Source organism: Episyrphus balteatus, chromosome 1 (assembly GCF_945859705.1).
Source record: "Episyrphus balteatus chromosome 1, idEpiBalt1.1, whole genome shotgun sequence".
Taxonomy (NCBI): Eukaryota; Metazoa; Arthropoda; class Insecta; order Diptera; family Syrphidae; genus Episyrphus; species Episyrphus balteatus.
In genome coordinates, this window is record NC_079134.1 from 115490631 (window position 1) to 115513196 (window position 22566).

Consider the following 22566-nt stretch of genomic DNA (forward strand, 5'->3'; position numbering starts at 1 on the left):
CCTATGCATTTAACATAGCAATTGTCGATTTTGTATTCAAACTGAAATTACACCAACTATTTTTAGTTTCTTACGAGTAACGATCACACAAGCAGAAAGTGGGCTTTTCAAACTTTTTTAAAATTCTGCATTGAAGTTCGATTATAATTATTAGGATATTAATTTTTTTTATATCACCAAAAGCTACAAAGTTTGAACCACATCGCCCCACATGTAATAGGTAAGTTTTTTATAATACTTAGAAGTTACTTATTTTTTACTTAAAGCCTAATACGAAAGTCAAAAAACTTCGTTTGGAGCAAGAAAAATGCTCGGCAAAAAAATGTGAGTGACAAAGGATAAAAAATTACGATTTCGTTGTGATGGTTTTGTAAGAAAATTTTGTTTCGCTGCATCAGCATACTAGGCTTCATTCGCAAAACAAAAACAAGCTCGAGAAGTAAGTATTTATATTACTACACGTTAACACCTATCTCTCAGGATACAAATGTTTCTTATTTCATATGTTTACATCAGTAAAATATGAGGTTAAGGTTTGACTAGCTTTTTAGTATAATCAGCATTCAAAAAGCTAGTTGAATTTCGACTACGTAGTCACTAGATTAGTGAATGTGCCCAAATTCTTGTAGCTAAAATATCAATTTTTGTCAAAATTCTTTTGACATGGAAAATTAAATCCGTCGGTGTGTTTTTTTGTAGAAAAGTGAATCGTTTTATGTTCAGAGTTTCAAATTAATAAAAAAAATATAAATGTGATCAGAAGTGATTTCTTACGGCCAATTTCTTCACATTAGTCCTAAGCCAGCCTAGTACCCGATCTAGCTAGACCAGGTCTTAAGTCTGGTACTCGGTCCTAACAAAAAGTTAGTACCTGAGCATTTCTTCACATTTATAGGACCTGACCTAAGTTCACAACGCGGTCCTAAGAAATAATTCGTATAAAACTAGTATAACTGTCATTTTGACAATATTTTGATGCTTGAAATATTTTATTTTGATATTTCAGCAGATTTTACAAAATAATAATAGACAAAAAATAGTCCATTAATGAAAAAACCATTAAAATAATTTAAAAAATATTGTGATAATTGAAAAGAAGTCAACAAGAAAAAAAGCCAACAAGAAAAGACGATAAATTCTATCAAGAACCTTCACAATGAAGAACGAAGAAAATGTCACGATTTTGAACATAAGTGCCGGCAATCCTGATAGCTAGTCCACCAACGACTAGTGCTTAATTCAATACCCTGAGAAAACTGAATCTTTATCGTTTTGGTGCATTTATGTTTTATAGCAGTCATTAGGCGAATCGAATGAAGACAACTTGGGTCATAGTCTGCAATACTATTTGTAAATAGAATCCTCTTGCAAAAACATTTTGTGTTTTAAATTGGTAGATGGATTTCGACGGCCATCACTGATATACCTTTGCCCGTAAAATAGAACCGAAAGGTGATATTTTGAGTGAAAATTGTATGCAGGTGGCTCCATTAATGCTCTCATAAACTGTGATTTTCCTATCAGAAATGGATAATCTTCTGCAGTGCCAACGATTTTGTTTCATATTAATTTATTCAAAAACTGTATGGTTATTGCGATAAATCTTAAAAAAAAAATAAAAATTAAAAAATTCCGAAATTAGAATAAAAATCAATAAACTCAAAAATTACACATTTTAAAAGACACCAAAACTAAAAAATGTTCATAAAATTTTAAAATAAATACAAAAAATCAATCCGAATTGAGTATTGTCGTCGCTAGACTGTCGATTTTTAGGTTCTAACTTTTACGAAGTCCTAAGTCGAAATCGGTACCAATTTGACAGTACTAGGACTTAGTACTTTTGTGAAGAAATCACTTGGTACCGATTTGAGTACTAACGATTGGTATAATAACCAGGTCCTAGCTGATTTTGAGGAGCTAGCTAGTACCGAGTTCTAACTAGTACTCGGTCCTAAATTGACAGTCAAGAAATGAGTTGGTACCGATTTGAGTACTAACTTTAGGACTAGGACCGGTATTAGCGCTAGGACTCTGTGAAGAAATCGGCCGTTAATAAATATGAAAAATGGCCGACATTTTTGTTTTTTCCGTTTAATTTTTTTGTATTGACAGTTTTCATATTGGAGCCCAGAAAGTACCCAAATTATGGATAACGAAGTGTCCAGAAGAACACATCATGTCCACTTTTAGTCCAAAAAATAAACAAATGCTGAAGTCTTTTAGTAAATACTGAACACTATCTCATGGCATCCTTACTTTTAGAAAACAAATTTAAGCCGTGCTAAACAAAATAAATAAAAGATGTGACTTGTATATTGTATATTTTGAACGAACGACTGGACAGATTTTTGTGAAATTTTGTGTATGTGATAAAGTCCATCCGAGACAGGTTTTGTTTTATAATTGGACCCGGTAGGTGGCGCTGTTGTCGAGTTTTAGGATAATTTCATATTTTGAACGAACGACTGAACGGATTTTTGTGAAATTTTGTTTATGTGATAAGGTACGCCCGAGACAAGTTTTTTTTTTTATAATTGGACTCGGTAGGTGGCGCTGTTGTCGAGTTTTAGGATAATTTCATATTTTGAACGAACGACTGAACAGATTTTTGTGAAATTTTGTTTATGTGATAAGGTCCGTCCGAGACAGGTTTTTTTATAATTGGACCCGGTAGGTGGCGCTGTTGTCAAGTTTTAGGAAAATTGCATATTTTGAACGAAAGACTGGGCAGATTTTTATGAAATGTTGTGTATGTGATAAAGTCTATCCGAGACGGGTTTTGTTTCAAAATTGGACCCGGTAGGTGGCGTTGTTGTCGAGTTTTAGGAAAGTTTCATATTTTGAACGAACGACTGAACAGATTTTTGTGAAATTTTGTTTATGTGATAAGGTCCGTCCGAGACAGGTTTTTTTTTATAATTGGACCCGGTAGGTGGTGCTGTTGTCGAGTTTTAGGAAAATTGCATATTTTGAACGAAAGACTGGGCAGATATTTATGAAATATTGTGTATGTGATAAGGTCCATCCGAGACGGGTTGTGTTTCAAAATTGGACCCGGTAGGTGGCGCTGTTGTCGAGTTTTAGGAAAATTTCATATTTTGAACGAACGATTGAACAGATTTTTGTGAAACTTTGTTTATGTGATAAGGTCCGTCCGAGACAGGTTTTTTTTATAATTGGACCCGGTAGGTGGCGCTGTTGTCGAGTTAGGAAAATTTCATATTTTGACCAGACTGGGGGCCAATTATGGTTCTGTGAAAACGTGAATCGAAAAACAAACTTTTTCATTTTAGCTTTCAAACACTCTTTTCACTTTTTCGATTCATTTGAAACGAAAAACGATTCTCATCCTATGATATCACAAATAATTTAGTGAAAAAAATGTATATTCATATGAATATTTTTGATGTTTGTTTTCATTTTTTCACAGAACGAGAATAAAATGAGTGGACAAGTGAAAAGCTTTTCGTTTCACTTATTCACAGAACCAGAATTGGCCCCCTGGAGAGATTTTTCTGAAATTTGGTGGGTGTGATAAGGTCCATCCGAGACAGGTTTTGTTTCATAATTGGACCCGGTAGGTGGCGCTGATGTCGAGTTATAGAAAAATTGCATATTTTGAACGAACGACTGAACAGATTTTTGTGAAATTTTGTTTATGTGATAAGGTCCGTCCGAGACAGGTTTTTTGTTATAATTGGACCCGGTAGGTGACGCTGTTGTCGAGTTTTAGAAAAATTACATATTTTGACCAGACTGGAGAGATTTTTGTGAAATTTTGTGTGTGTGATATGGACCCAGTAGGTGTCGCTGTTGTCAAGTTGTAGTTAAATTCCATATTTGAAGTCCGAATGACAGTAGATATAGATTTTTATGAAATTTTGTGTGTGTGTGTGTGATAAGGTTCGTTCGAGACAGGTTTTGTTTTATAGTTGGACCTGGTATGTTGTCAAGTTATAAGCAAATTCAATATTTGGGGTTCAAAATCGCTCATATTCAAGGGTAATAAAAACAAACATGAATTAACTCTTTAAAATGTTAGTCCCGCAAAGAAAATTGTTTACCATCAGTATATCTCAGTTGAAAATTAATATGACTGCAACTTAAAATTTGTTTAAGTTGTTTCAACTACCATTAATACAATTTCCGCATAAAAATCAAATGATTTATTTTTTTTTAAAGAAATATTTCGACGTATGTATGAATAGAATTAAGACGAAATCTTTTCATTTTTAATCGTTTTTTTAAAGATTTTATCCTATTGCTATTGTTTCGGTTACTGGCTCCAACATTACTCACACGGTAACGGTTAAGAAACGAACAAATACAAACTTCAATGAAACCAAAATATGTAAGAGAGAGAATTCTATTTTTAAAGTGGATTAAAAATGAGCGTTGAAAGAGGATGCTACATTCCGCAAATAAATATTTTGGAAGTTAAAACGAAAGTCAACAAAAGAAAAACAATGGTTGTTTTTATAGTCGGTTTACGGACGATAATTTTACGTGATAACGTCATAAGGAAACAGGTTGTGTAAACAAAAAAAAAGTAAAAAGATCGTTCTTGGTGTTGGAATTCCAGGCCTCTGGTGCAAAACACAAATCATTAACAGTTTCACAAAAGAAAGTTAGAATGAGTCATATTTTTCTATAATGGCAGGCGGGATTCATCGATTTAGGCACTTTTTGCAAAAAAAAAAATAAGAAGTGAAACCAGAGCCAGTTTTTGTATATTTGTGAATTATATAACCTTTATTGGTTGAATAAATTCCGATAAAAATTTGTAATAGCTGTCAAACAAATGATTTGCTTTGTTTAATATTTTAAACAGTTTTACATATGTATGTACCTATGTGTAATGGGAAAAGGTTAACACATTACAAAATCAAAAATTGGAAATAAAACTTGGAAAAGGGGGAACGAAGTCCGCCGGGTCAGCTAGTAAATCTATATTTTCTTATTCAAATAGCTTTCAGTTTGTTGGAAGGATCAGATGCGTAAAATTATCGTATTTTTTTTGTTAAAAAAAAAAAATAGTGAGAGTAGTCACATGAAAAAGTGTTTATTTGAATGAAAATATAGTTTAATCTAAATTTTATAATTTTATGTATTAGTTTAGACAATAAGTAATTAATTTTTATTAATTTTTTTTATTGTATATACTTTTTCTTATTTTAAACTGTTCGGTAATAGGAAGCCAATTTGTATGAGTTTCCTTTCCCCGAACACTACTGTTTGGAACTAGGCAACAGCTACAAATTTTCATTATATATATTTTTTTTTTTTAATATTTATACAAATTTATAAATATTTAAACAAAATAAATAATTATTCATATTTCATGAAAAAAAAATGCACTTCATTTCTCCTCCGAATACAACCCACATCATTAAGCCGGCAGATGTTGGAGCTTTTAAAGGGCTCAAGAGTCACTGCCGAGCTTCAATGTCGGAATGGACCAGTTTAAAAGGCAACGAACGTTGGAAAATTCCTAGGTGACAAAAACAAACTTCTGAGGACTGTTGTGCACGTTTTAGAAAATAAAGACCATTTTGGTTTTATACAAAATGCATTGCGGAGATATGGAATTTATCCCTTCGACCCTAACGCAGTCAACCATACAAAATGCATCCATAATAACTTTCTCTAATGTGTCTACCAACCAGTTATAGAATGAACACCTAACGTCACATATTCATAGCCATAGCTAAAAAAATAGTTCATTTTAAAACCGTTTTTAAAGTTGTATCGGAAGCACCAAAAAAATTGAGCCAATTGAAGAGCCAGAACCATACGATATAGGCCCGTTTCCTATTTGGTTTATAAATACATATGTATGGAGCACTTTTGTTTACCTTTTAGGTTCCATATTTATGTTATTTAAATTAGTAGTAAAAGAGTTTTTATCTAAATAATAAGAATATTGTAAAAATTTATGGTGTTCGGAATTTGGCATCTTATAGCGTTTTCGTTTGGTAATTCTTAGAACGGTCCGGGGCTGTCCGATCTGGAATACCAAACGAACAAACTTGGATACTTCTTTTTGATTCTGAAGTTTGGGTTTCTTTGTATTTGTAAAACGCCAAATAATGCGAACGCCTGATGAAAGTTTTATTTTGTTTAATTTCCTTATTCCATTATCGTTTTCTTTGTTTTATTTACCTTATTTCAATATAATTTAAAGTTTGGAATAGTTAAAAATCTCAATATTCAGAAATGGAGAACAAACAATAACATTCCATTACTTTGACGCCTTAAGTGTGAACATGTGTGCGTGATTCTCGTTTTGATTCTGCCTCAAAATTCGGAATCGATTTTCTCTTCTTTTCAGAATTAGAACTGTGATTGAGTGCCAAACGAACAGTTTTTGAATCGTTCGAATGAATTCCGGATAGTCTCGGACGACCAAACGAAAACGCTATTAGTGTAAATAAAGTATTCTTACACCTTTCGTAAAAAAAATATTTTAATTTTTGTTCTCCAATAAATAATTTTTTACAGCGCTCTACTTTTGAATTTCCGTTAACTGTTCGGTAATTGGTACATCTACCCTTCTAAATTGTATAAGCAACAAAATGTTAAATTGGGTTTTTCTCGGAATGACTTGGAATGGACTTGTGTTGTTTTGCCCCTGGACCCTTCATATATGTTTATATTATGTCAGTTGCTGTCTCAATATTTGTATTTGTTTTATAAAACAAGACTCTGTAAAAATCTTTATAAACGTACATACATTACATTGAAAAATGGATACTCTGCATAAGTATAATAGTATACTAGTTTGCTTTTTTTTACATACATACCTTGAAACCTCATCATAACTAATGATTTGAGTGTTCTCTAGGAGATTTTTAATATCTTCACTATTCATGCCTCCATATTCAATCATAAAGTCTCTGGCAAGTCCGACAGCAGCATGTTTTAACTGTGCACGTTGTTCGCTATTTAACTTATACCCTTCGCTGTAATCATAGTCTTTTTCACTATAGGGTGCTGAATCGTCTAAAGACATTTTCAGCGCCTTTTCCAAATCTTCATCGCATATATCATCTTTTGTTTTCGACTCATTAGGAGGAGAATTTATTTTATCATTATTAATTTTTTGAGTAGCTTCATTAGCTAATGTCTCTTTCAAATTTTGTACTAAAAGATAGCGAGTATTTGCATCAGATGAAATATGTTTTGTATAGCTTATGCCGGGAGTTTCAATGATCCCCTCTTCGCTAAAAATATTCTCCAACTCGCTTATTGTAAATGTTCTAACACCATCCATTTCTTTTTCAACCTCTTCTATACTTTCTTGCACCTGTCGTCTTTTTAACAATCTTTTCATTTGAAATGTGCTGAATTCATTACTTTTTGATGGTAATTCATGTAATTTACCCCAAGATGATTGCTTTCTTGTTTCTTTGATATCAATAAGAATTTCATGTCGAATGTCAGGCGGAAGATTACGGAAATATTTACTCTTAACGTCAATAGCCTGCAAGTTTTGATCATTACTTAAACGTAATTTTGATTCACTAAATGAAGTGTCCGATTCGGAACTGCACGATGGCTCCAAATTGTCATCGTCAGTTTCGGTACCGGCATGTTCATTTTTTGGCATGTCCGGAAGTTTAAATATACTATCTATATCGGGCCGCTTATTTTGAAGATTTTTATTTTTTGAAGGTGAGGCTTTTAAGAGTTCTTCTGTAGCTTTAGAACCAAGGGCTTGCTGCACAACTTTTTCTTTTGCCAGAGATTGTAACAATAATGTTTGTATTCTCTCAGCTTCGTTGTTTAGCTTATTTCTTTTTTGATTACGTTTTGCCTGAATAAAATATCAATAAAAAACTAATTTAAGATACCAAAAGCAACAAAAACATACTATTGTTTCTCTTTTTAAAGAAGGAACTTTTCCATCGAATACAAAGACCGGCTTTATTCGATAATACATAAGTTTGCATAGACGATGAAATAAACCCAGGAGATGAGAGTTAGCTAGAGCTGATCCTTTATTGTCTTGGAAACCTTTGACAACTTGGTGGAGCCATATAGAGATATCTAAAAACGAAAATAAGAATTAATAAATACTTTTTCGTAAATATTTTTATTGAATTTAACTTGCCTATAGCTAAAATTTTATTTTCCAACATTTCAACTGGCACCGGTTGACCACAAGGGTCAATCAACTTCCATAAACCAGTAACACCCATTTTGACTTGTAGTGTTTAGTGAAATAAATAATTTTAAATTAAAAATAAATCCAAAAATAGGCTGTCAAAATTCAAAACTAAAAACCACAGATGATACAAAAATAAGACACACACGTCATCTCTTCAAGCAAAAAAACGGACCTCATTTTTGAGACTCCGACCTCAAACCGCGTAATACGAGGTTGCACTCACACACTTGCAATTTTTTGTGTATGAACACCCTTCAAGCAAGAAACGGAGTTCAGAAAAGACACTCCGACCTTAGAGGATATAATATATGGAGTGCTTGTTCCTATACCTAACTGGCTGAACAGAATGGAAATTCGCTTGCGGCAAAGAAAAATGCCGTGGTACAAGATGTAAAATAAAATCGCTCAAAATGTAGGAAAGATGAACAGAATTATGTGGCGCACTAAAATGTCAATTGCCTAAAAAAAAAATAATTTTAACTGAGCAACCACATTAGAAACGTCAAAAGTCATTGCGCTTGTAGCTTGAAGTAAAAGTCGACTCGACTTGTACCACAGCGAATTTCCTTGCCACAGCCACAGCTACGTATTCTGGCACCAATATACTAATTTCATACTTTTTAACTTCGACAGCGACACAAGCCACAGCTACATCATTCTGGTCTACCAGTAATACATTGTAACGCCATATGCATGTATAGGGGTCGCTGCCTTCGTTTTTCAGTGCAAGTCCGGTTCCGCAGCTGTAAATAAACACGCTTATTGATGACAGCCATCAAAGAAAATAAAATGGAGGCATGCACTCATCGAAAAACTTAAAGAAACTAGAGCCCTCTATAAAAGCTTCACGGAACTAACAGCACAAGCACTCCATATATTATATCCTCTAAGACTCCGACCGAGAAAAACGGGGTTGCACTCACACACTTGCAACTTTTTGTGTATGAACAATTGAACACAAAGTCGAAGGAGAAATTGTGGTGAAAAAACCAATACAATACGGGTACGACTTCGGCTTCGTTTTCTCGGAGTTAAGAACAACTATTGAGATCTTGCTTTTCATCAGGATCACGACCCTTCAAGCAAACGAGTCCGACCTGGGTCCGAATCGGCTCCGAAGGGAGTCTGACCTCGACTACGAAACGGGTCCCATGGTGACACAAATTCACAGTACACATAATATGTGTACTGTGGCTCAAATTAGTATGGAAATTATAATCACCACGGAGCCGATTGCATATGGATTGGTGTGGTGAAAATCTCCACTCCGAGAAAACAGAGCCGAATTCGTACCTGAGTCGGAGCAGCGAAAACTTACCACAAAAAGGAACAAAAAAAGGAATGACGTTTCGCATTTGAAGCCATTTGCAACGAAAATAACACGATTTATTTTTTTTACACTAGAAATTTTTTATTTTATTTTCACAATCATGAAATTATTTTCATCATTTTCTGTTGCTATTTTGACACTGACCCTTCATGCAAGAAAACGGAGTTCAGAAAAGACACTCCGACCGAGAAAAACGGGGTTGCACTCACTCACTTGCAACTTTTAGTGTATGATCACAAAGTCAAAGGAGAAATCGTGGTGAAAAAACCAATACATTTAAAATTGGCTCCATACTAATTTGAGCCGCCTTCGGACCCGTTTCTTAGTGGAAGTCGGACTCAGCTCAGCCTGAGGCGGAGCCTTAGAGGATATAATATATGGAGTGCTTGTTCTTATACCTAATACATTGTAACGCCATATACATAGATAGGGGTCGCTGCCTTCATTTTTCAGTGCGTGTCCGGTTCCGCAGCTGTAAATAAACACGCTTGTTGATGACAGCCATCAATTGAAAATAAAATGGAGGCATGTACTCAACGAAAAACTTAAAGAAACTAGATCCCTCTATAAAAGCTTCACGGAACTAACAGCACAAGCACTCCATATATTATATCCTCTAAGGGCGGAGCGGATTCGGACCGAGGTCGGACTCGTTTGCTTGAAGGGAGGCCTCAGCAGTGACAGCCGTAGGAAATTCCCAATTAATTTGCAAACATAATGGCGGTAGAGCCTTGCATCTTTCTTCAAAGTATATTTGGTTATGACGCTTCGCAATTCGCAGCGTTCATTTCATTCTACTTGAGCGGCATCCATCAAACAGTCGTATAGCTATAGGAGATTACAAAGAAAAGTTTGGTTTTTTAATTGGTCATTCATTCTGTTAATAAAATTTCCTTAATAATTTTTGAAAACTTTATTTCTGTGGTTTTTAACAAATAAATATACATTAAAATAAGCCACGTTTCTTAATTTATCACATCGTTTGTGTTCTCAAGTCTAAAGGTTTGTTTTGTTTCAAATATAGAAATAAAAATATTACCCTACATTCGCCATTATTGTCGGAAATGTGTATTGGCGGCGTTTATTGCCCTAAAACAAAATTCATTAGTATTAGAATCATTTTTTTTTTCTTAGAACCATGATGTATTTCTTTTGTTTATTTTTTTCCTTGCCAATTTACATGTAGATACAAAATTAAGAAAAAGGTATTTATTTTCAGTATTATGTCTGCTAAACGTAAGTCGGGAGTAAACAATTCTGGGCCCAACAAACGCCGACCCAAAAAGAAGGAATCTGATTATGAAGATGAAGTTAGTGAGGCTTCGGGTGACGAAGCAAAAAATAATTCATTAGCCGTGGAAGTTCTTATACCAAACGATGAGCTAGATCCACCAACAAAATTGCCAGAAGATTTGCTTCAAACATTCGAAAAAGATGCTGGCCAGTTATTGATGGCTGGTATGGTGACATGGGATGCAACTGGTAAGAGGGACCGAAAGAATGTTGAGAAAAACCGTCCCAATTTGTTTTCTTTTCATCGATTTACAACTGCAAAGGTAAGTTTTTATTTTAAAAAATTTCCAAAAAACATTTAGGTATTTGTAAGAAAAATGAAAATGATGCCCTAAGTTTTTATTACGTCTGTACCCACACAAGTAAAAAAGAAATATGTCAACTCAGGTGTAAACACAAAGAAATTTGTATAGTTAGAGTTTTAAACAATCAATGTTTTCCAATGTTTCTGCTTAAAAAGTACTTCTTTTTAGAATCTGAACTACACTTACCTTTATTGTCAGATAATACCTATTTTTATTCTCTTCAATTTTTTTTTGAAGTGTTGCAACTGAAAAAAAAAACATTGCGGTTTATTGTTTGTTTTACAAAATGGTAGGTATCCGTTAAATTGGAAAGTCAGGGAACACAATTTTGTTCAGGGAGCATGGAAAGCGGTTAGCGAATTTTTTATATTTTTTTATGTCATTTTTTAAAAAATTTGCTTGGAAAAACATTAAGAGCAACATTCATAGCCTTTACTCAAGTGAACATATGTTCGTGCGTTTGGCAACTTCAGCTATTTCTTTAATTTAAGCTTATGAACAGCAGCTGAAGAAATGCTGAAGTCAATGCTCGAGAAAAATGCCAAAATGTTCTGCTCGAGCGTTTGCTCGAGCTCGTACTAGGCTCTTAATTAAGCCTAGAACGCAGCCTAGTCAACAGCAAACGTATTAACAAAAAATACCATGGAGTATTATGTCGAAATAATAAATATACAAATAAAAAAATAAAAAAAAGAAGAAATGAGTTTAAAAAAAAATAATTTTCGTTCAAGATGATTTCTTTCTGCTATTTTTGTATGAAAATTTCGTTTCGCTTTAGCTGCTGTTATCATTTACGCCATCACAATTTACTTTTAAGATAAAAGCTGTCTGAAGATTATAATTATTTTTTTTTTGAAAAAGCACTTATTGTCGATTTCTTCACAAGTCCTAGCGAAAATACTGTAAAATTGGTACCGAGTAGGACTCGGTATTAGTTAGGACCTGAAAATCGGTAGTTTGGCACCCTTTAATACTTTAATAAATGCAAAGGATTTTAATCCAATTTTAAAGTCCAGCTACGACAGTGAGCTCATTATTTTTATTATTTTTTCTTCGTTGTTGCAAAGGATTTTATTCTTTTCAAGAGATATTGCAAATTTTTTTAATTAATAATAATTTTGGATGTTGAATCGCTTGGTAAATGTGTATTTAATTCTTCTCTCCGACTTATCTGCTTCACACTAGTAATACGCCTGTGAGGTTCGCCTTGTTAATCTCAGAAGTCGGGTGCAAGCCCCCTGGTTTTGTATTGTTCCATTCCTGAGGTCAATAAAATGGTGGTGTTTATGTATTTGCTTGTACCAGCAGTTTTAAGACCTGTCTTTCTTCTTATTTCGTATTGGAACGTTGTATGATATTGCCTTTTTAACGGGGTTCTCACATTTAATGAACTTCATATAAATACATATCGCTCATTAACTTGAACATTGTCATAATTAAAAAAAAAATTCAAGTAAATTAGCGATATGTACATTTTCTACCACTGTATGGAATTATGTAAATAAAAGTACTTACTCACGACAATATATTTTAAATCAATATTTTTTAATTTTTTGGAGCACTGCAGTCCTTAAGAAATAAGCCAATTTTTTAATAAAACAAATATCAGTAGGCTTATTTTGATCTCAAATGTAACAAAACAATTTTTATAGAAAGAAAAATTTATTTCTTTGTAGAAAATTAAATAATGATTTTGAATGTATCCTCAAATTTTGATTCTTTGCTGAAATAATATTGATAGTCAAAGTATATTTTTTTGTTTTTTTGATTACTGATATTGCAGTCTAAAAAATAGCTAAATAAAGAGCCTTTCTAAAAATAATTGTTTTATTAGAGTTTCCTACATTCTTATGAATGAAAATAAAACAAAAAATATTTAAAAAATGTTGATTTTGGTATATTTCTAATTATTGGGCAATAACGCCATTTAAAAAAAAGTATTTGTCGCTAAAATCATAAAACTTTTAAAGATCTAAATATTCGCGATTAGCTTAATATAATTCGCATATGTTTTATTTGGAACATTACTTTTAAGAATCCCTGTATATCTCCCGAATACGCAAAGTATACAGTGTGATATAAGAATTTCGTAGAATTTTCGTATTTCTTTAAAATCTTTTAAAACAAACTGTTATGTATGTATAATCTGACTGCTTTTATAATGCTGATAAATAAATTCTGTAAAGCATTCTTATCCTGATTCATACTTTAATTAAAGACCTTCTAGTTTTTGCTAATTGTATTATATCTTTGAATTAAAATTTAAATAACAAAATGGGAAACCAAATAGATATAAAACTTGTAATTAACGTTTTCAGTACCGCTTTTGTGTTAGTGGTTGTTCATCAGCTCACAGTATTTTAATTAATATGGATAAAAAAGCGTTGACTTTTGGCCGCAACCCTAATGGGCAGTTAGGTTTACCAGATGTCAAACTTTGTGAAAAACCAACAATTGTGCCAGGACTACAGCACTTAAATGTCATACAAGCTGCTTGTGGAAGACATCATTCTTTGTTTCTTACAGACACTGGAACTGTGTACGCCTGTGGTGAAAACAAAATGGGACAATGTGGTGTCGGTAACAATCAGCCAACAATAAATACTCCAACAAGAATCAACTATCGAGGACCACCAATTATTCGTGTTGCTTGTGGTGCAGAGTTTTCTGTCATCCTTGATATAAAAGGCAATTTGCATACATTTGGTTTACCAGAGTTTGGTCAACTTGGTCACAATACTGACGCTAAATACTTTGTAAATGCAAACAAATTATCATTCCATTATGAAACATCGCCCAAAAAAGTCGTTCTTTACATTGAAAAATCCAAGGAAGGTCATGTGACTCCCGTTGATAATGTTCAAATTGTTGATTTTGCTTGTGGAAATAATCACACCGTAATTATTTTAAACTATGTCATTTACAAAAAAAAAAAAAATTTAATAACTATTCATTCAAGGTTGCGGTTGATTCTAAAAGGCGTGTTTATAGCTGGGGCTTCGGAGGCTTTGGAAGATTGGGACATGCTGAACAAAAAGACGAAATGGTGCCCAGGTAAACATTATCAAAATTCATAATAATCATTAGAAAACATTAATAGTCCTATTTTTTCTAAAACTCAGTTTCTATTCAATTTTTGATTTTATTCGAAAAATAAAAACAAAACAAATGCTTACTTTTGTAATTTGTATTTGTTTTGAAAATAAAATAAAAATGAAAAGCTACTGAGTTGTAGAAAAAACACGCCTATAGGAGTTGAAAAAAGATTGCTACTTTGCCGAAATTGATTGCCTTTGAATTCGCTGATTTAGATGCGTACGTTTATTTTAAATTTTGGGTTAGCTTGTTCATAACTCAATTGAGGAATGATTTAAACCTATTTAAGGCTTCACATAATACATAGTTGTAGTTATTTTTTTAGAACTTTTCTTAGCAATGTATATTTTTTAATTTTTTTTTTGATAAAATTAGTTGTATTTTATTGAAAATTTAGGCCTATTTGCTCATACAGAACATAAATTTTAATCCTTACTAAGTAAAACAGTTCTTATGTTAAACTAAGTTAATTCTGCGTTTCTACAAATATTTATGTTGAACTTAGCTGTAGTTTACTTTGACGATAGAAATCGCTCAGAACTTCAATTTCAAATCGATAGAAACTTCAAGTTCTGTTCAACTTGTTACGCAAAAAAAGGCGCTTCAACAAATGACGGTAGCAGAAGAATTTTTTTTAGAATCTATGGTAGTGTCACCAGTTCCAGTTAGATCAAACTACTTTGTGAACACCTCATATGGGCTACTTACACGTATTCAAATCACAGGTCTAAAAGAAGTGGCTTAGTCAACTTCTCTTCCTTGGATTCATTAAAAGTCTTTGCCCTCCAGGGTGGGGGCTCCTGCATCGAATATGAGAGATCTAAAATTTCACGACCACAAAAAAAACGTAAATTGGACAATGAATTTCGGGTCTGCACGTGGAATGTCCGAACCTTAGACCATGGTATCCACTTCCGTCCATAAAATTCACCCATACATCAAGCGCTAGTTGCAAGGATTTCGGATTTCCATCATCAACAAAGAATAAACGAACTTTTGTATTCGAGCAGAAGGTCAAGGATTGTAATTATAAGCAGGGGACTAAAGAGACTTCCTTGGCAAACATACTTTAATTTGGAACTTTTCGGTGTCTCTTGCGGGTATCTTAACTCCGTTTTTATTTGCCCATTCATGTCAATGATCATTCGGACGTAGATTTCCGGAATCCTGTCTCAGGAAAACATATCAATTCCCTTGAGGAATCACGATGTTTTTCTATTCTGATTCTTATTCTCTTTATAGCACCAGTGGTTGATTAATCAAAAAAAAAAAAAACTGGTCATCAGACAGGATGGCAGTCGGCCATCTAAAATCCGTTCATCGATCTTCATGGTGTGATATTATCTTCCCCTTACCCCTCTAAGCTGATGAGCTTGGAAAAGAGAATCGTGAGCCATCTACCCGATGTTGCTATAATACATAATTTAAAACAAATGGTTCCAAGAATCTGTCTTATCTTCTGTTCATTTTGTTAATGAACTTTAGATTTTACTTTTCTTCACTTCAACATTTTGGTTATGTTTTTATTATATTTAAATCCGTTCTTTGAAAAAGTTCTGTTGCGATATCATTAAGTTTTCTAGTTAAGGTATGCTGTGAGAAAATTTGAACCTTATTTCATTGTTCAGCAAAGCGTTTATTTAAGTTTAGTAGATTCTTATTTTGGAAATTTGTAAACCATTTATTCTATTTAAATCCACAATTCAAATGTCATAGCTTTTTATATTAAAACAATTATATTTTACTTAAAAAATTACTTATAATAGAACGTGTATTATGTATATTTTTATTTAAATTCAGACTCATCAAATATTTTGATACACAAGGGCGTGGCGTTCGAAGTGTTCATTGTGGATCAACTTTCAGTTTAGCAGTAAATGACATTGGTGTCCTCTTTTTATTTGGACAAAATAAAAAAACTGGCGAGGCAAATATGTACCCAAAACCAGTACAGGATTTATCGGGTTAGTCATCAAATATTAACATTTTAAATTTAATTTTTTTCTTATAATAATTATTTGCTTTATTTAGGATGGCATATAACGAGTATCGGCTGTGCTAATACATCAATAATAATTTCTGCAGATGATACATTAATTGCTTGGGGTGCCTCCCCAACATATGGAGAGCTAGGAATTGGAGAGTTCCAAAAATCTTCCACTGTTCCTAAGGAAGTTCCTAAAATGGACGGCATGAAAATTCCCCAATGCACAATGGGCTTCTCTCATTCCTTAATATTAGTTAACACAGATGATGAGAACACTAAAACTAAGTACGAAAAAATGCCCGAATACACTATCGAAGAATAATCAATTTAGATGTAGAAATTTGTTTGTCTTATACCCACTTCTCGAAACAGAACTAGCCTCCCATAACTTTATTTTATATGAAATAGTGATAAGTATCGTTCAAAATCATTTTCATACGACAAGTTCAACACCATAAAACAAAAACAATTAAAACTAAACAAGTAAATCAGTTCACAAAACCATTTTCATTTTTAATATATTATCATTGTAAACGTCTTTATTTTATACTCGGAATTTATAATAGAAACATTGGTCTTACCATCAATAATATATTTATAAAAGTATTTTTTTTTTTTTGTAATATGTAATAATCATTAAGTGTTTGGTCATTGTTTTATGGTTGATTTAAAAGTTCTTAATCGTTAGTCCGGATAGTTGGAGTTGTCTTAAAAGTCTTAAATCAAATTTTTTCCTAAGTAGTGGTAGTACGCCTGTACAAAAGAACATATAAATCAACCAAAAAGTATTAGACAAAAAAAAAGTAATAAATCTGATTTTACTGAAAAATTTTGTATTTATTAATTTTCTTCCATTGCTTAGTATTATTTACAGTGCTCTCCGGATAACCACATAAATGTACCTGTATGGTCTTGCTATATATTTTACTTTTGATATAGGTACTAAAAAATTAGCACAACAGGCTTTAAAGGATAATTTTTTTTAAACGATTGTTCAAAAGCAATTCAGGAAAAAAATATGCCCCTGAAACAAAAAACCACAGACATGGCATTGTTTTTGTAATTTCTTTAATAAACGACATTCATCCCCCTATGACCTAGCTGCCACAAGAAAGGTGGTATGAAACTTATACTCAATCATCAAAGTTGTGTATTAAAAGTATTTACAAATCACAATGCATAAGAGTAGGCTTCCTTCATTGTTTTTTTGAAAGTGCTTTCAGAAGAATTGTTGAAGAAGTGTTGTCGTGTGGTTGGTAGCTACATATTTTTTTGAGTCTATCGTTGTATCGTTCGTTCTGAACAAAATTTTCTCCATTTTGTCAAAGCAAACATTGTCAAAGCAAATCAATGATTGCGTTCAAACTGGCAAATCGATAACCTTCCGAAAAAATTGAAGTGTTCGTTAAAAATCTTAAATTGAAATTAATTTTTCCCATATCATAGCCCTGGTATTGGGATTTTCGATTCTATGATATAATAATTGGGCTGCGTTTTGTTTTTTTTTTACCATAGTTATATGTACATATATCTAATATGAATGTATGATATATAATAATAATATCAACATTTTTAAGGAACTATGGTTAAAATTCCTATAAAAGGTCGTTACTGTAGCTGACCCTTTAAAATCAAATTGTCTTGTCGTTTCACGAAAACCATTAGATTTATCTTACTTTCCTTTGATTGTACTAAACAATATTCCAATTCCATACCCCGAGACAGCTAGAAATCTGGGTATTCTCTTTAATCGCAGTCTAACATGGGATAATCATATAAATGCAGTTATTGGTAAAACTTATGGTGCTTTACGATCCCTTAGGGCGACTCAGTCTTTTACCCCTATCAAAACTCGAATTATGCTGGTGAAAACATTGATAGTGCCAATTCTTACTTATGGGTGTGAAATATATAGTTCGTGCAGTTTTGAAAGCAAGCGTCGATTAAATGTTGCTTTCAACAGCTCAATTCGTTATATATATGGTAAACGTAGATATGAACATATTTCAGCATTATCATTTGGGCTATTCAACATGACATTTAACAGTTTCCTGGAGCTTCGTACCCTCTTTCTGTTTTCTGATATCTTGCTGACGCATGAACCCCACTATCTGTATGAAAGACTACAAATGGCCTCGTCGAGTAGAACCCATCAACTCATACATCTACGATACTCATCCTTAACATCGGAACGTCAGTTTTTTATAAATAGTGTTCGTCTATGGAATAATCTTCCACGCGATATCAGAAGAATCGAAGATGTGCGAAAAGTGAAGAAAGAAATTAAAAATTATCTATCATCTTAAAACGTTTGAACAGACAAGTAACCTACAAACAAGTAATGTTTAATCTTTAATTAAAATGAACTTAATTTACTTTTGAAAAAATTTTTTTAACTATTTTGTATTATCCTTATATATTTGTAATAATAGCTTCTCACTAGCTTATAAGATATTATATCTTACAGTGTTAAGTAAACGAAATAAAATTGAATTGAATTGAATTGAATTGAATTGACCGAAGAGTGACTTTATGACTCGCTTGAAATTCACATGACTGCCGTGAAAGAAGTGTTGTAAAAGTGGATTTACAGTGAAAAGCGAGTCATTCCCAAGGCGTCGTCTTTGTGCAAAAGTAATTGCAATATTCATTTTTCGGGTGGGCCTATAACGCAAAACTCTTAATATCACCGGATTCTGTCTGAATGTTGATGTTGATTGAAATTACTTGATTTAAAAGTTAAAATAAAGTGCAAAATCCTGGCTTTTGAAAAAGATATAATTCATAACTGTAACTGCTGCCGTCATTTTGAATTTTTTTTTAAATTTTGAGTCATTTTTTTTAGAAAATTGCACCTCCCTTCTAAACGGAGGGAGGTAAAAAGTGCTTGTATTTGACTCCTCTCCAAGAATCCGTTACTTATTTTCACCGCCTTAGTTATCGTACTATCCACAGCAGTTCAAAGTTGATAATTTTTGTCTTTTTTTTTCTTAGCTTTAGATGAAACAAAACTAGAAAAAAGGCTTCCAAACGCTTTTCGTTTTTTATTTCTTAACTATTTAGATCGAAAATTAAAAAAAAAAAAATATTAAATTTGTAATTGTTTAATTTTATGTTTTTTGAAACACTAATTTTTGCACACTTTTTCGACTTCAAATTGTATAGAAAAAAAAATTTAAAGAACATTATACTAAACTCAACAGATTCGAAATCCTTATACATTTTTTAACATAAAACTGAGCTAGAAAGATATGATTTGATGAAGTCAGTCATTTTTTCTTCCTTTTTTTTCATGTGCAAAATAAATGGAGTCGCTTGCGCTCGTCGCTCAGCGGTTCGCTCAAAAGTTGAATTTTTTTTAACTTCCTCAAAATTTATTAAATAACTTAAAAACATTAAAGCCCAATGATAAAAATAAAAATTATTAAAATGTTTTTTTTTTTTTCCAAAGTTATATAATAAGTTTTAGTTAAATCCGTTTTAAATTTTTGACACTATTGAGGTGAATAAAAAATTTTCAGCTGTTAAAAATTTATTGGGATCTGGGACCTTGTTAAATTTAGGTTAAATTGTTTTTGCAGATGGTTTTGTTTTGTTTTTTTTTTTTTTTTTTATTAAAAAGGAGTTTCATGGCAAAAAAGAGGCAGAAAAAATATTAAACAATAAGTCATACAGCTGAAATTTTTTTGTTCACCTCAATAGTGTCAAAAATTTTACACGGTGTTAACTATTTAACGCAATTCACACACGGCCTTAAAGGTAAAATAGGCATTTACCCTCACGAAACTTAACAGAAAGTTTACGTTTGGGATAATAATAAAAAAAGTCTATAAAAAAAATTGTCTGGAAGCGTGTTTTTTCGCGGAAACGAGGGACGGGGTGAAGGTCAAAAATATACTGAAAAAAATTGTTTGTGGAATATAATGGCATAAAAATAAAATCAATTCGATTGCTCTAAATTCTAAAAGAAGTTTGTCTGTGCAACAGGAAAAATATAAGCGTAATCGATGTGAAAAACTGATAAAATTCGGAATTTTCATAACAGGTGACATAAGTTTGTTAATTTTTAAACCTTGATGAAAATTTTTCAAAATTTTTGTTATAAAAACTAAGAATCTAAAAATTTAATACAATTATCTTAAGTGAAAGGGTGTTTTTTTTAACGAAAGATAAAATTCAGAATTAGTACCACAAATACTGGACAAAAATGGTACTCCAATGCAAATTTGTAAAAATATTGTAGAATAGAACCCAGGAATCTATAAATTTATAAAAATAATTTAGGTGAAATGGTTTTTTTTGTTGGAAATAAGAAAAATCCGTGATAAGTCCGATAAAATCAATGGTATAAAAAGTACCCTTCGGAAGTTTATTAAAAATGTTGTAGGTATTTGCGATGGGAATTACGAATAAAATAGGTAAGTCTATAATTTTTTTTCATGTAAAAGGGTGTTTTTGTTTTTTTTAGGTAAGGAGGAAATGTGGGTATATTGGAAAAACTAATTAATAATAGTGGTACCCAATTGAAATTCAGCAATTAATTATATTACTTTTGGGATTGGAAACAAGAATCTTAAATGTCTATTAGAAATGGTTGAAAGAGTGATTTTTTGATTGAGAACAAAAAAATTGATGGGCCACCTTAACTCTTTCAGCCTTGGTGGATTTTCCATGCCATCCGGCGGATTCTTTTTTTGCATATCCCGTTAGTATACTATTCAACATAGTTCATGTAAATTTTAATTTTTTTGGAACATGCAGTATACTAAAAGAGAAAGCCGTTCGCATTATGTTATAGTGATAATGTTGCAAATTTCAATAAGTTTTGCTAAAGGGAATGACCTTGATTGAAGTATTGTACAAAATCTATAGTTATTTTTATTTCTTTTTTATATTGAAATTCATTTTTAAGTTCAGAAATGTATAAAAATACAAAAATTAAACATGATTTGCTTCATTTTCAAGACAAATTATAACGTTAACTACAGGTTATAAATACCATTTTTCTTGAAAAATATAACGGTTTAAAAAAAATATAAATGTACATATTTTTCTAATCACGTAACGATAACAAATATAATTATAAACAAACAACTGAAAGAGTAAAGGAAATTTGATTAAAATGTTGCATTTGGGATAGGAAGCAAAAATTAATGTAGTTTTCGATTGGCTCTCCCGAAGCGTCTGGAATCATTCAGAATCACAAAAACTGACAGAAAGAACGCTTCTCAGAAGAGAAATTCTCGATTTAATACCAATGCCGTCCTTACCATAAGGGCACACGGGGCCCGTGCCCAGGGCCCCGATTCTCAGGGGGGGCCCGAAGGAACGAAAATTTCTCTCACACATTTATTCTCAAAACATTTTTGTCGGGCAGATCATCTACCAAAAAATTTTAGTTTTTATATGGCAACCAAATAAAGTTTTTTCTACACCTATACGGAAAATATATGTTTTCAAAATGAAAACAAATTATGTGGCGTTGTATGCGGACAAAAATTTAAATCCAAACGACCAAACCCAAATTAAATTTTCCAAAAAATAAGACAATAATATTTTCAAAAAACAAGAAAAATATCTTTTTTTCCACTGTTGGTAAGATTATTTATTATTAATAAAAACAATGAATTCTCTTCCATTATCTTTTTCCTTAAATAATAATTTCGTTTGAAGTTTGTAAAACTGTCAAATTTGTAGTTCGTGTTGAAATCAGTGTAAAAATATGTGTAGATTCGTATTAAAAGACGAAAAAAGAATCAACTCGTCGGCAAAAAAACATCAATACTTTTCCGTTGGAAAACGTTTAAGAAAAAACTATTGCCGGCTCATCGACGGTGCATCAATGTTTTGATAATTTTTTTTTTAAGTTTTCTTAATTTTAATATTAGTATAAACCAAAATTAGTATAAGTCAAAATATTCATTAAAATCGGTTGTGTCGTTTACATTAAGAAATCGGTTCTATGGCATTTTTCCTATTTCCTATTTCAAAAGGGCGGCCTTATTTGCAGCATTACATGTTTTTTTTTCAAAGCAAAATCGTTATACGTTTTTGAGAAAATTGCAATATCTCGAAAACTTTATGTTTATATTGGAGATATCCGTTAATAATATAAATAAAAAATAAAATAAAATACCTAAAATAAAATAAAATAAAAGAATATAAAATAAAACAAAATAAAATAAAATAAAATAAAATAAAATAAAATAAAAGAAAATAAAATAAAATAAAATAAAATAAAATAAAATAAAAGAAAAGAAAAGAAAAGAAAAGAAAATAAAAGAAAAGAAAAGAAAAGAAAAGAAAAGAAAAGAAAAGAAAAGAAAAGAAAAGAAAAGAAAAGAAAAGAAAAGAAAAGAAAAGAAAAGAAAATAAAAGAAAA

The 22566-nt window shown here is 31.8% G+C and overlaps 2 protein-coding genes across 3 annotated transcripts in view; one reads left to right on the forward strand and one right to left on the reverse strand.

Annotated features, from left to right (window-relative positions):
• The window catches only part of LOC129916560 (DNA excision repair protein ERCC-5), a 31987-nt gene that overhangs the window by 5670 nt on the left and 3751 nt on the right, over window positions 1-22566 (reverse strand). The window contains exons 1-3 of one of the 2 annotated variants that reach the window (XM_055996572.1): window positions 8117-8238; window positions 7877-8052; window positions 6807-7819 (exon numbers count right to left, since the gene is read on the reverse strand). In XM_055996572.1, the coding sequence (XP_055852547.1) occupies window positions 6807-7819; window positions 7877-8052; window positions 8117-8204 (1277 nt within the window). In that variant the 5' untranslated portion in view covers window positions 8205-8238. Of the gene's footprint in view, window positions 1-6806; window positions 7820-7876; window positions 8053-8116; window positions 8239-22566 lie in introns of those variants that run through there. The other variant, XM_055996582.1, reaches the window with a different exon arrangement.
• On the forward strand, window positions 10291-16994 carry LOC129916572 (protein RCC2 homolog). Its single transcript, XM_055996593.1, has 6 exons — window positions 10291-10505; window positions 10723-11059; window positions 13420-13998; window positions 14061-14155; window positions 15998-16161; window positions 16229-16994. The coding sequence occupies exons 2-6, from the start codon at window positions 10727-10729 to the stop codon at window positions 16504-16506; spliced, it is 1449 nt and encodes a 482-aa protein (XP_055852568.1). The 5' UTR covers window positions 10291-10505; window positions 10723-10726; the 3' UTR covers window positions 16507-16994.

Coding starts and splice junctions, on each gene's coding strand:
- LOC129916572 (XM_055996593.1), top strand. CDS start 10,727: ATGTCTGCTAAACGTAAGTCGGGAGTAAACAATTCTGGGCCCAACAAA. Junction 11,060..13,419: donor ATCGATTTACAACTGCAAAG/GTAAGTTTTTAT, acceptor TAACGTTTTCAG/TACCGCTTTTGTGTTAGTGG. Junction 16,162..16,228: donor ACCAGTACAGGATTTATCGG/GTTAGTCATCAA, acceptor TGCTTTATTTAG/GATGGCATATAACGAGTATC.